At 57.6% G+C, this 13,315-nt stretch overlaps 1 protein-coding gene across 3 annotated transcripts; it reads right to left on the bottom strand.

The window, feature by feature from the left end:
* Window positions 1–322: 322 nt before the first annotated feature.
* Window positions 323–11,357, bottom strand: Scarf2 (scavenger receptor class F member 2). Of its 3 annotated transcripts, none has more exons than XM_085832211.1 (11): window positions 11,065–11,357; window positions 6,234–6,292; window positions 6,042–6,143; window positions 5,361–5,880; window positions 5,060–5,278; window positions 4,792–4,920; window positions 4,247–4,350; window positions 4,053–4,170; window positions 3,732–3,862; window positions 2,114–2,266; window positions 323–1,863 (listed from the first exon to the last, which is right to left on the bottom strand). In XM_085832211.1, exons 1-11 carry the CDS (start codon window positions 11,211–11,213, stop codon window positions 1,028–1,030), a joined length of 2,520 nt encoding a protein of 839 aa, XP_085688337.1. In that variant the 5' UTR covers window positions 11,214–11,357; the 3' UTR covers window positions 323–1,027. The 3 variants fall into 3 exon arrangements, with proteins under 3 accessions (XP_085688337.1, XP_085688338.1, XP_021040713.1); XM_085832212.1 differs by having other exon boundaries at window positions 323–1,794; XM_021185054.2 differs by having other exon boundaries at window positions 3,732–3,847.
* Window positions 11,358–13,315: the final 1,958 nt, after the last annotated feature.

The raw sequence follows: 13,315 nt of genomic DNA, 5'->3' as shown, positions 1-13,315 counted from the left end.
TCTGTGCAGTGACAGGCTGCTTTGTGAGGCCTGGCTGGAGTCTGGGCCCATTGACCGGTGTCCCTTGCCCTCACCTCTGTCTCACCAGAAACAGTTCTGACCTCTGGGTCCCCCCCCCCCCCAGCTCAGATCCCCACTTCTTACAAGTGATAGTTCAGGACTGGTGGGTTAGGCACACTTTTTACTTCGTTCCTGGAAACCCACACCGGGAACTTCAAGGTTCCATTTAGCTGGAGGAGCCCAGAGGATGTTGCATATAGGTTCCATAAGAGGTCATCTTTGCTCCACAACCTCCTGCAGGAAGTAATTAGAGCGCTGGAAGTGGGGAGAAGCATTTTATTAAAGAAAGCTTTGGCCTGCTATGAGGAGCCCATCCAGAAGGTCCCAGATGGGATGAGAGAAGCCCTGCCCAGGGCCTATAAATACATCTAAGGCCACCAGAGTAGGCCCTGGGGTTCCCTCGTGGAGTGATAGGAGGCCATCAAAACCAGCTTGATGGCTGAGGGACCAGGGCTGGCGTGGGTGGGAAGGGGACAAGCCAACATTGGCTGAGCCCCCTGCGAAGTAGAGACCAGCTCTTCTCCCCAGGTTCGGGCCAACCAGATACTCAGGAGAGCCCAGTTTATGGACGCAACCTCTTTTTGTCTTCAGAGAAAAAGACCCTTCAGCCATAGGCACCAGGCCTTGGCAAATGAGAGGCAGCCAAGAGGCAGAAGCGCTGCTGGCATCGGCCAGTGACAAGGTAGCCCAGCCAAGAACACTCTTCTTGGCCAGTAAGAAGTCTGTAGGCTCTCCAAGCCATGGCCAATGAGACAGAGATTACTAGAAAAGCTCCACTGCTAGTGGGAGCGGGTAGCCAGCTAAGTGTCTGCGAGGCCCGAGAGCAGATCCAACCAGGCCGCGGCTGCTTGAGCCTGGGCCAACCAGACACGGACTCGGGCGGGCGCTGGGTTTTGGGGCCAATGAAATGCCTTCGCTGCGGCCGCGCGGGGAAACGGTGGTGAGAAAGCCTCCCGGGGCTGCTAGCTTAGGAAGCTCCGGGGGCCGTGCCTGCCCTACTCGGCTCCCCGGCTGCCTCCCTGCTCTTCTTCCGAGGCGGTTTCTGGATGGGGGTCTTCTTCCGAGGGGTCTCGGGCGCAGGTGCGCTGGCCGCCGCCTTCTCGGACCCCGAGGCCTCGGACGCCGAGGCCGCGCGGACCGTCGAGGCGGGGAGCACGGAGCGCTTGGCCTTCTGCGGCGGTGGCGGTTTCTCGGCGCGGCCTAGGCTGCGAGTCTTGTCGCGCAGCTCGGCTGCCAGCATAGAGGCGGCCTCAGGCGCGCTGCGCGGGGGACCTCCCGCGTCCGTTGGCTCCGAGAGCCCCAGGCCGCGGCCGCGCGCTCGGGCGCGGGGCGGCGTGGGTGAAGCCGGGCCGGGGGCCTCCTCGGTCAGGCCCGGGGGCTGCACCGACGACGAATTGCTGGGGGTCCGTTTCCTCCCGCTAGGGCTCGGCGCAGCCTTGCGGCCTGCGGGCGGCGGCGACGGTGCAGCGGCAGCGGCGCTGTGCTTGCCATGGATCCAGGACACCTTAGGCTTGGTGGCAGGGTCTGGTGGTGGCGGCTTCCTGCGCTCGGGCGATGGGGACAGTGACAAGCCCCCAGCCTCATTTCGGGTCCGGGCCGGCCGGGCCTCACGCCGGGCCACACGCGCGTACAGCGCCCCGCTCGGCCCCTCCACGCTTGACGCCGAGCGCTCGCTGTCCGAGGATGCAGGGAGGCCCGCTGCCTCCTCCCCGGGCGTCGAGGTGCCCGTGGGCGCTAAGGACACAGCGGCCACCTCAGTGAGAGCGGCAGTCGCTTCCAGGTCTCGGCTGTCGGCAGTCGCCTCTAACAAGGGAATGACAAGCTAATCACAGCATTCAATAGCGCTGGAGGAGCCATCCCCCACGAGTGACCCCATCTCCTCTGCCAGAGGACCAGCTGTCTCTGTACAGAACCTCAGCTTTGTAGCTGCAGGACTGTGGCCAACAAATCCTAGTTCTCAGCTTCTTGGTGCCCTCATCCCCATGGACCTCCAACATAGATAGCAAGGGCATTTCATTGTGCTAGAGGGCCGTCCATGCAGGGCCACACTCACCCTCGTGGGGCACACAGTACACAGGGCCTTCATCTGTGGTGTCGAATGATGAGAAGGAGGCCCTGGAGGACCATGATGGAGAGGGCTGCTCCAGCCCTGAGGGTGGGTCCAGAAAACTGCAGTTGAGTGTGTTGTCTAGGTCATGATGGGCCACTGGGGGTGGGGGGAGAAAGTGAGGCAGGGTGCCAGGAACCCCCTCCTCTTCCCAGTCTGTACCCTTAATTAGCTAACCATGAACCAAGCGGTCATGACACGCCCCTACAAAAAAACTGCAGGGGGGACATGACATTCAGCAGAGTCACATTAGATCAGAGCAGAAGAATGAGTAGCAGGCAAACACAAGAAAGGGAACCGTGAAGAAAGCTGGAGACAGAAGTTTATTCCTGTATCCAAGCGCTTGAAAGCCTAAGGAAGGAGCCTCACTGTGAGCTTGAGGCTAGCCTAGGCTACTCAGCTGAGTTCATGACAACCTGGCTTACAGTATGAGATCCTGGCTCAAAAACAAACAAAATTGGGCTGGGGAAATGGCTAAGGGCACTGGCTGTTCTTCCAGAAGTTCTGGATTTGATTCCCAGAACCCTCATGGTAGCTCACAACTATCTGTAACTCTAATTCCAGAGGATCTCATGCCTTCTTCTGACCTCCACAGACACCAGGCATACAAGTGGTGCACACATACATGAAGGCAGCCTTCTTCTGACCTCCACAAACCCAGGCATACAAGTGGTGCACACATACGTGAAGGCAAAACACCCACACACTCAAAACGAGTAAATGGGGTTGTAAAGATATTTTTAAAACAAGGAAAAAGTGCAAGCCAAATGCGGTCAGCTAGGGAGCAGAAAGAGTAGACTACGTGTTAAGGAAAGACATAAACTCTAGCACACGTGGCCTGGGAAGGCCACCATGTTCTCCAGCCAACTCTGGCCTCTGCCTGGTGGGACTTGGGGAACCCTGGAGCACTTCTGAATTCAAATGTTCAGGGGAGGACTGCTGCTGGGCTCAGGCTCTCCCAGCAGCCTTTGCACCAAGGTTCAGCCCTGACACTTATGCTCCTAGGAGTCATGCGGCTTATATGGACCAGAGCTTTTCCAGCTGTCTCCTTTACCTCCTGAGACTGAACGGACCCCACCAATCTTCAGAAAGAACTTACCTAAAGGGAGGGACCGCCCCCTTGCCTGTCATCACATTGAACGTCTACTAGAGACTCTGAAGTGGGATGGGGACCATCCTGCCCTTTTCTAGGAAGGGCTCTAGTAACAGCTGGGAACCAATCAAACTGCTGGTGTGCTACACACACACACTAGTTCCCCTCAGGATCTGCATCGCAATGTAGAGAGATCTACAGGTCAGGTGACCTGCCAGGCAAATGACTCGTGTGTCCCTACGTCTCCTGCATACACCTAACATCTTCCCGCACCTAGGACTCCTTCCTTTCCCTACAGCCTCACCCCTAGCAACAGCCTCCCTTTCTTCTTCCAGGCGCACCTCTCCACTCCCACACACATTAAAACTCTAAGTCCCCTACTTCTGCATTGAGCCTTTGCACCCCGTTATACCATTTTCTAGAAGCCTCTTGTAGTGTGTTTTCCCTGAGTCCCAGGGCCTACATTCTTACCTACGACTTTGGGCAGCTTCTGCCTGCGAAGCGGGATTCGGGGCAGCTTCATGCTGATGCGGCTGAAGCTTCCACAAAAGCGTTGAGGCGCCTTCTTCCTTCCAAGGGTGAGCTCCCTGCAGGGGCGGGGCCTGAGCGAAGGGGCGGGGCGGGACTGGGAGGGACGGTTCAAATTCGATGGGAACAGAAGGGGGAGGCCCTGAGGAAATAAAGGGCTGGGCCCTGCCTCAGGAGTGGGGTCTGGGTTCGAGAAGCACAGTCGGTCACACAAAGCGGGCTACCTAAACCAAGCGGTGGGTGGGGGCTGGCTTAGGGCCTCACCGGCGCGCCGAGTCCTTGCCCCGGCAGGCGCAGCAACAACCGAGCAGCGAGAGCAGCAGGCCGAGGAGCAGCGTGAGCAGCGCGCCCGCGCCCATCACACCTTTGCGCTGATTGGTCTCTGTGGGGAGCAGCGGCTCAGCGCAGGATCACGCACCCCACTCCATTCCCTGGCCCGACGTTCTTCACCCACTCACCCAGGTGGCAGGCACCGGTGACCGGGTCGCATGATTCCTCGTGACAGCTGCAGGCCTGGGCGCAGTCCACGCCGTGGAGCCCGGCCGGGCAAGTTATATTACAGCTGCAAAGTTTGGGAGTCCAGAATGCCTCCTTTCCTTGCACGGGCCGCCATTGCCGGCTGGTCCCGGGCGCCTTAACCAAGGCACTGACTCCATCCTCTAGAGACTGAAGCCCACCCCCACCTGCGGGCGGGCACTTACTTGATAATCACAGTTAAGAAGTGAATGTGTGTGATTTCTACAGGAGGGGTCTGAAGGAATGAAGCGTGATTACTAGGGGCTGATTATTGAATGAGTGGAAAACGGAGAGCCCAGTCCAAACTACTGACTCGCTCTGTACACATAAGGATGCCACGTGATTAGATTACAGTCCAATGGCAGGCTCCAAATCAGATACCGCTCCAAAGTGCTTGCTGAACTCCCTACTGCAGTGTCCCTGAGGTCTATATGGAGGCCCCAGTGTCAGGTATATATTCCCTGTCCCGCTCCAGGTCCCCACTCACTGAGGTCCGTGAACACCAGGGCTGCAAAGGCAGCGCCCGGACTGGAAGTCACAGTGGCCGCTGCCGCAGTCAGAGCACACGAAGGCACAGTCCTCACCGTAAGTGCCGTTACTGCACTTAGTCTCGCACCTTGGTATCAAGAGAGGAGTCATGAACTGAAATGTAAGCCAAAGACCACGAGGCCTACAGAGCCCACCGTGCAGAGATTGCAAAGGAGCCAGGCCTAGAGAGGCGGCGGCCTAGGCCGAAGCAGGCACGGGCTGCTCACCGGTCGCCGATCCAGCCCGCATTGCAGTGCGTACACTTGCCGGTGACATGGTTGCAGGCATGCCCGTCGCGGCAGGGTGGACAGCGGTGGCCACAACCTTCGCCGTAGAAACCGGTGGCGCAGGGTTGGTCACATTTGGTTCCGTTCCAGCCGGGCTCGCACGTCAGACAGCGGCCTTCGACTACTGTGCACGGCTGCTGGCCTTTGCATTGGCCACACCTATGGAAGGGTCAGGAAGCTGGGCCGGATGGAGCTCCACTTCACCCTTCCGCCTTCCCGCCACCAGGCCCGCAACACTTACCGACGGCGACAGCCCGGGCCGTAGAATCCAGCGGGGCATGGCTCACGACAATACTTGCCCCGGTAGCCAGGATCGCAGGCACACGTGCCGTCCACCGGATGGCAGCGACCGTGAGAGCACTGGCAATAGCGATCACAGCGGGCGCCGAACATGCGCTCGCGACACTGGCAGCGGCCACTCTGCTGCTCGCAGGGCGATGAGTTGCAGGCGCACTGGTTGTTGCAGCTGCGGCCCCACCAGCCTACGTGGCACAGGCAGGCGCCTGTCTGTGGATCGCACCGCGAAGTAGCGCTGCAGTAGCAAGCGCTAGCGCATTGCGCACCCCACCAGCCCGGCTCGCACCGGCACGCGCCGCTCCGCGGGTGGCACGTGCCATGCTGGCACTGGCAAGCATGCTCGCAGCGCGCACCCCAGCGGCGCGCGTGACACGTACACTGTCCGGTCACGTCCTCGCACTGTCCGTGCGGGTGGCAACTGCACCTCTCCTTGCAGTCAGGGCCCCAGAACTGGCGCGGGCACTCTGCAAGAACCAGGTTGAGTCGTTAGCCTGATACACCCCATCCTCAGCTCCACCATACCCAGTTCCCAAGCCTACCCAGTCCAATCTGCCTCCCTGCCTAATTTCTCTATTTCTTCCCGCCAAACTGTCCAACACCCAACCTCAACTCGCCCCACGCTCACTAGTGTCGCAGTTGGCACCGAAGTAACCATGTCGGCAGCGGCATTCGCCTGGCCGCACGCACACCTCGTTTTCTGAGCACGTGGAATTGCCTTCGCACACCGCTGTAAAGGAGATGGGCTGAGCTGCAGCACATGATCTTCCCACCTCTGAACTGGACCCGCCTGCCCAGGACCCCAAAATGCCCCACTCACCTATCCCACACTCATCCCCCAGCTGCCTCCAGCCAGCGCAACACGTGAGCACCTGGGAACTTCAAACAGAGGAGGGATGTCTGAGCCTGACGCCCTCCCCCCACCCGATTCCTTCCCCAGCCTTCAGGGTGTCCAGCCTGAGGGAGGTGGAGGTGGTGGATACCCAAGCCTGAAGCCTGCCAGACAAAGTGAGGGGCCTAACTGTGAGTGAGAAAGGCTCCGGTCTCTGCCGCCAGAAGTGCATACCTCCTGGTCTGCATACCTGGCAAAGAGCCAGCCTCCAAGAATTGTCATCTACAGGGACTCCAGCTCCCCGATCCCATCAGCCACAGGTTAAGAAATAGGAAGGGGCAACAGTGAACCCGGAGCATGGAGCCACATGACTCTCATGACCTCTGAGATAGGTCTAACACGTCTTTTAGGACTAGCAGCCTAGCAAGGGTGTCAGGGATCCAAATGTGACATAGCTGTGACAGCACCACTGCCAGGCAGTCCCAAGGGGCACCTGGATACCCATGGTGGGAGTGTCTAAAACCCAGGGTGGAAGAGCATCTGAGAGGGATGGGATGGAGCCAAGTGTAGACCCTGCATAGTTCCTCTGGAGGCAGGCACCTGGGACCCTTGTTGTAGGCTAGCGGAACCACATATGGGAGCCTTCCCGGGACATAAAGAAAATAAACTGAGGCCCAGTGCTTTCCAGGGGCAGGGAGGGTGGAGTACCTACTGGTATTTAATGTTTTACTTATGTTTCTTTGACCTTACAATATACATGAAATGTCAGTTTTTTCAGAGGACTCTGCTGGGGAGGAAACCTGGACTGGACTTCAGGGGTAATTTCTCACTGCAGCATCTCAGAGGGCAGATACAGCTTGAGAAGTCCTTGGGTGTGAAGCCTGGGGATTGAGGGAGAGTGGGCAGCAGGGGTGGGGTGGGGTGGGGTGTGTGTGCAGTGTCCATGGTGAAGGCAGACGAAGCTGAAAGGGGACAAGTCACAGAAGCTTCATAAGGCCCAAATTTTTGCCTCAGTGCTACAGGGATGTAGCATCTATTTACATTTTAGAGGAAATGAGTGTGCTTTTTCTGAGGCTTCTGAACTTAGAACCCAGAGAGGGGTGGGAGGCAGGCTGAACCCAGACCAGTTTGGGGTGATGGTCATACTGTATGCATAGGAGCCAGTGCCTCCCCAGCCCAAGAGTTTGGTTCTCCCTCAGACCACAGTTGGGACCTGGTGTACAGAGCCCATACAACTTTATAAACTAAGGGAACAGGCTTTGCATATTTTCCACAATTAAAACTAGAAACCACCGGGCGTGGTGGCGCACACCTTTAATCCCAGCACTCGGAAGGCAGAGGCAGGTGGATTTCTGAGTTCGACCAGAGGCAGCCTGGTCTACAAAGTGAGCTCCAGGACAGCCAGGGCTATACAGAGAAACCCTGCCTCGGAAAACAAAAAAACCAAAAACCAAACAACAACAACAAAACAAAACAAAACAAACAAAAACAAACAAAAAAAAAACTAGAAACCACAGAAAGAAAGAAAGGTCTGTTTTTGCTGCCGCCACTGACCCACCCACCTTGTCCCAGGGATACCTTCTGAGAGACCTAAGTTCATCCCGCCCACCTCCCATGGTCTGGACTCTTTCATAGCTGCTTTCCTTGCCTGGTGGCCTGCTGAGAGCCCCAGGACACCGGTTCTGGGCTCCCTGGCTGCCCTAGGACAAGGGTTCTGAGGTTGGGTGTCTGATCCTAGGGCCACACTCAACCGTGTTTGATAGGTGGGTCAGCAGAGGTTGGGAAGCCAACTGTGCAGAAATCGTGTGCACCTTAGCTCTTTGCCCATTCTTTAAACAAGCAAACACGTATTTATCGCCCCCCCCGTGTGTGTGTGTGTGTGTGTGTGTGTGTGTGTGTGTGTGTGTGTGTGTGTGAGAGAGAGAGAGAGAGAGAGAGAGAGAGAGAGAGAAACAAGCCACTCTATGCAAGTGGAGTTCAGCCCTCCTCTTCTGCCATGAGGGCTCTGGCAATTGAACGCAGATCTTCAGGTTCTGTGGCAAGTTCCTTGATCCACTGAGTCAGCTCAGCAGCCTCAGGTCCTACTCTTTAGCGAAGGAACCTGCTGCTCAGAGAAGTTAAGATCCTTGCCTGTACAGGGCGATTTACAGCAAGGGAGCAAGCTACAGGATGCCTCTGAGAGCAGCTGACACTACAAGCAGATGCAAGCCCATTTGGGTTCACTGAGAACAAGTCTTGCAGTCTTTCAAGGACTGATCACCCAATCATGGCAAGCCAGGAAGGCCTGGTGAACTCATTTAAGATATTACAAAACAAACACAAAAACAAAACAAAAACTTAAAAAGTTACAAAGGCAGGTCCTTGCTCTCTGAGTGAGTGCTACCTTGGGTAATCAGACTCCAACCATCAGTGTGTGCTGCTATAGCTTGATGCTCTGGGAGCCACAATCACTGCTGTGTGGCAAGCAGTTCATTTTTTTCCATCTTAGAGCCCAATCACTAGATCTATGTGTCCCTGGTCACTATCCCCAGTCACCCTCAGATCCAACCAAGGAGGCTTCTGTGCCTTGTGGGTCCCCATCCATCTCTCCTCTTGCCCCCAGACATGGTTCTTCTCTACCCTAACCATGCCAGTTTCTTCACCATGCCCCACCAGGTAAACAATGCCATCTGACTTGTTCCTTCACTACTAGACTTGCTACAGCAGCTGCCCCCTGGATGACATCACAACTCTGAATGCTCAGGAGTGTCAAAAAACCAACCTTTGTATTCCTCCTCAGGCTGCCCCTGTCCTTCCATGCTGGGAAGCTGAGACCATGCTCACACTACATTTACTGAGAAAAAGAACTGCTTTCTCTTCCAGAGTCTATTAAATTTGGGCTCCAGCCTCCAGAGGCCACTTTCCACCTCCTAGCTATTCCATCTTCTGCAGGTGTCCGTCCCCTCTATGAAAAACAGCCTCATTTTCAGAGCAGTAGGCACATCTCTTGTGGCCCTGGCATCTCTTCAGTATGCCCTCAACCCCACACCTGCAGGGCTTCCAAGATATCCTCTAGAAGGGGGGAGGGGTGTAGGATGAGCTGTGCCCCAATACCTGCAGATCTATCTCCTTTTCTCCTGTAGGTCTGTGTTCACCATGGCATGTGACCCCTAAAGGAAAAGGCATTTCCAATTCCATAACTACTTGTGAGACAGGGCACTGGTCTCTGCAGCAGAGACCTTGCACTAACAGGCCTGGAGGCAGTGGGTGCATGGCCTCGTAAACGGGTTGAGCTGGCACCTCTCTCTGCTGGACCTCTCATGCATTGTAACCAAAAGGATGGCCCAGACTTCGGGTGAGCACAGTCCAGAGATCTTTCTTCTCACAAACTCTCCACCCACAGTCAGGGCATCCACCCTCATCTCCAGCACCAAGAGCTGAGGTCCATTGCAACCCCATTTTACAGAGATAGAGACAGACCCGAAAATCTAAGTATTTGCTCAGATCCAGACAGCTGGGGCAGAGTATAATGGCAAACATCGCGGCTATAGGTTACAGAGGCAGATATCCTCCTGAGAGGTCGGCCAGCGGAAATATTGGAGACCAAGGGTTCCCCAACTCCAGCTCGGAATAGCTTGACCCACCACTGGAGTCCCGTCCCCCAGCCAGCCGGTCGGAGGAGGAGAAGGCCTGGTGCGGGCTGACCGCCCTCCCTAGGCACCGCCCCGCCTGCCTCAGCCGCTGCATTCCTGGGGCCGGGGAGGCCCGGGACGAGGAGGCGGCGGCGGCGATGCGAAGCAGATGGCTAGTCAGGCGGGCCCCCCGCCTCCGAGGCGGGGCTCGCGGCCGGGAGTGGTCTCTGCCGTCTCGACCCGCTTTCGGAAACCGCGCGGTCAGCTAGCAGCCCTTGTCTACTTTGACCCTCCAAAACCCTAGCTGATGTTTCGCACCCCGGGGAGCCGTTTGACCCAGGGTGCCCCCCGCCCCGGGACCCTAGCCTGGAGTCCCAAAACAGCCTCCCCAGCACTGGCAGAGGCGCCCCACCGCGGGTTCCTCGCCTCTGCAGAGATGCCTTGACTGCGTCGTGGCTCCGACCAGCAGACAGGTCCCTCGGCTTCTGCGCCTACTCAGCGGGCGTCGCTCTTCACCCTCCACGCAAGCTCCGAGCTCCACTGCTTTCTGGCTGGGCCTGTCCCACACCGGCTTTCCCAGCAAGATCCTCTCAGAGACCCACCTCCGTACACCCAGTGGCCGCCCCAAGGAGCCAACAGGGGTTCCCACGTCCTCCCCATCGCGCGTCCATCATTGTCCTCAAGCACTCTGGTTTCTGGTCCACCGTGAGCGTAGCCTGGTCCGTGCTCACTTTCACCACCATCTTCCTCCCACCCCGCGCCCGCTCTACCAAGACAAATCTGTCCTTCCAAGTCTCGACTGTCCCAGTGCCCAGCTCGCCCAAGGTTGCTCCTTCGCCCTTCTAACCCCTACTCCAGGCTCAAGCCACTGGCTCCTGAAGCCTATGCACATGCTGTCCCCTCCGAGTGTCCTTGCTTGGCTTTGGGAGTAGCTTCTTTCTCTTCTTCCCTGACAGTTTGGACACCACATAGTACCCCTCGGGGCTCCCCACAGCACTCCGTTACCCCTCAGGTGATTTCTGGTCCAGCCGGCCCTCGGATGCAGCCTAGGGGCCCAGGCTCGGCCTGGAACCGAGCCCAAGACTCGAGGCAGGCCCGAGGGGCTCGCGTGACCAGTTTAGGGAGGTCCTAGATGGCCCGGACCGAAATGGGGCGCCGCTACCCCCAGCCCGCTTCGCGCCCACGTCTCGGACAGGCCCAGTTCCTACCCGGGCGTGCGGCACACGTTGCGGCCTCGCGGGTTCAAGTCCTGGGGCGCCGCGAGACCGGGCAGCAGCCAGAGCAGCAGCAGCAGTCCCAGCTCTCGGGCTCCCTGGCGCCGCGCCGGCCCGGCCCCCCGGGACCCTGCGCCCTCCATGAGGCGCGGGGCAGGCGCGGGTGGGCGCGGGTGCGGCCGCGGCAAGGGCGGCCGGAAGCGGAGTGCGAGGCCGGGCGGGGGGCGGCAGGAGGGGCGCCGGGCCGGGCAGGAAATTCCACATCGGCTCCCTGATCCTGGGCCAGCGCGGCCGGCCAGGCGGCAGCGCCCGCCCCGCGCGCCAGACCCCACCCTCCGGTCGCGCCTCCGCCCCTTCTTTGCTCGGCCCCCGCCCCCACCTGGCCATGCACGAACTCGGGGGTGAACTTGGTGGAAACCCGCGAAGCACTGCGGGAAGAAGGAACTGCGGGATCCCGCGAAAGAGTCCTGGTCCGCGCCTTTTCTCCCCCTTGTCAGAAGCCCTGGAACCGCCAGGCCCGGGAGCAAAGGGGTCCTGGAGAAGGCCCCGGATCACACACTGGCCTTCTGCTGGAGCCAAGAACCCCTAGTTGTTCTATGGTGTGCCATCAGCATCTCTTGATCTCGTGCAGCATGCAAGATGTAGACAAAGACCTGTGGGAATGAACTGGAGACCTAGGGAAAGGAGCTCTCTGAGGAAAAAGCCTGGAGCAGAAGGAAGCAGTGATGGTCTTTGATATAACGAGGAGGTAAAGACAGGGAAGGGGACACGAGATGAAAACTGAAACTCAGAAGTCCTCTCAAGAGGTAGGAAGGAACTGGGTGCCCAGGGCATGTATTCAGCTTGAGAAGGCTATTGGCTCCTAAGAGGGAGAAGTTCAGAGAGTGAGATCAAGGCTTAGAATGGAGACCCCGACTACATAAGGACAACCAGGGCCACTAAGTAGATTGCTCTGTCTCTACCAAACCCACTTTTGTCTCCTGATCTCCTGAGCACCTCTCTCCCTAAACAGCTGTCAAAGTGAGCTTTGTCATGTAAGCAGATCCAGAAGTCTTTGGAATCAGAAAGCTTTCTTTACCGGGAACCTCCAGCGTGACCTTAGTATGACATCAGCAAGCCTGTCAAAGGAGCTGCAGAATCGGTGTCCATCCTAGGGACAACTTGGACTTGGCTAAAGATATTCTTCCTCCAAGTCTCTACACAAGCTTAAGGATAAGACCCCTGGGCCAGAAGGCAGCTTAGACAGGGGCCCTCTGTTAACCCTTTACTGTTCTCACCAGTAAAGCTCTTCTCTCATCCCTGCCTTGAATCACTGGCTTCACCCAGGCAGAGCAGAACACAGTACTTGTGGTTACCACAGCCTAGGTCAGACAGGAGATGGTTGGAGCTGTATGGGTCCAGAAAAGACAAAGCAGGAGAGACCCTGAGGCAGACTGCTCCAGACTCTGAGCAGGAGTTCACACACCTTTGTTGGCAGCCTGGTCCCACCAAGGAGTATGTGCTTCTGACTTGAGGGAAAGGTTAGACAATATCTTCCTGGGCAGCCGGCAGAAGGCACCTTTGAGTATGAGGGACAGGTGGTGTAGACAGGGAGCCTGAAGGACTGAGCTGGAACCAGAGCAGTGGGCAGGCCCAAGGCCATAGACGTTAGCAGGCTGGCGGGGAGGGGAGGACCTCAGGCCTCTCCTCAGCCCTCTCAGCCTGGCTAGGCTGGTGGCACAGGGGTGAGGTGGAGTGGGTAAAAGGAACAGTCTTCCCATGTGGTCACAAATGCAAATACTTCTCAGCAACAAGTAAATAAGCCAACCACTTCTGGGAAGCGGAGGGTGAGCACAACCCTGCCCTCAGCAGTGGCCTCCCCAAGGAGGCTCCCCAGGCTGTTAGCAGCAGAGGTTCCTGTTGTTGCCTGGATCAGCTGGGGCTTTCTAAGTCCTGACCTGAGGGGAAGCCTCCGCTGGGCCACGTCCCAGTGGCATCAGCCTATCCTCTTCCCATAGACCAATTCCCATGCTTGATGGCTCTGAAGGGTACAACCTAAATGCAACCTAACTTCATGTTCATTACATGAGTTCCCCAGTGTCACCCACACACCCCATTTACCCGCTCCCTAAGCTAGGGTAAACTCCTGCCTGGGACCTGAACATACAAGCTGAATTTTCCAGGTTCAACTCTTGAGACAAGTGTGGGTGGCCACTTTGAATGCTGTCCACTTTTCCTGTTGCTGTGGCAGTTGCTGAGAAGAGCA

Source organism: Mus caroli, unplaced genomic scaffold, assembly GCF_978045245.1.
Source record: "Mus caroli unplaced genomic scaffold, Mus_caroli_1 scaffold_17, whole genome shotgun sequence".
In the NCBI taxonomy this organism is placed as follows: domain Eukaryota; kingdom Metazoa; phylum Chordata; class Mammalia; order Rodentia; family Muridae; genus Mus; species Mus caroli.
This window is presented reverse-complemented; position numbering and strand designations above follow the sequence as displayed.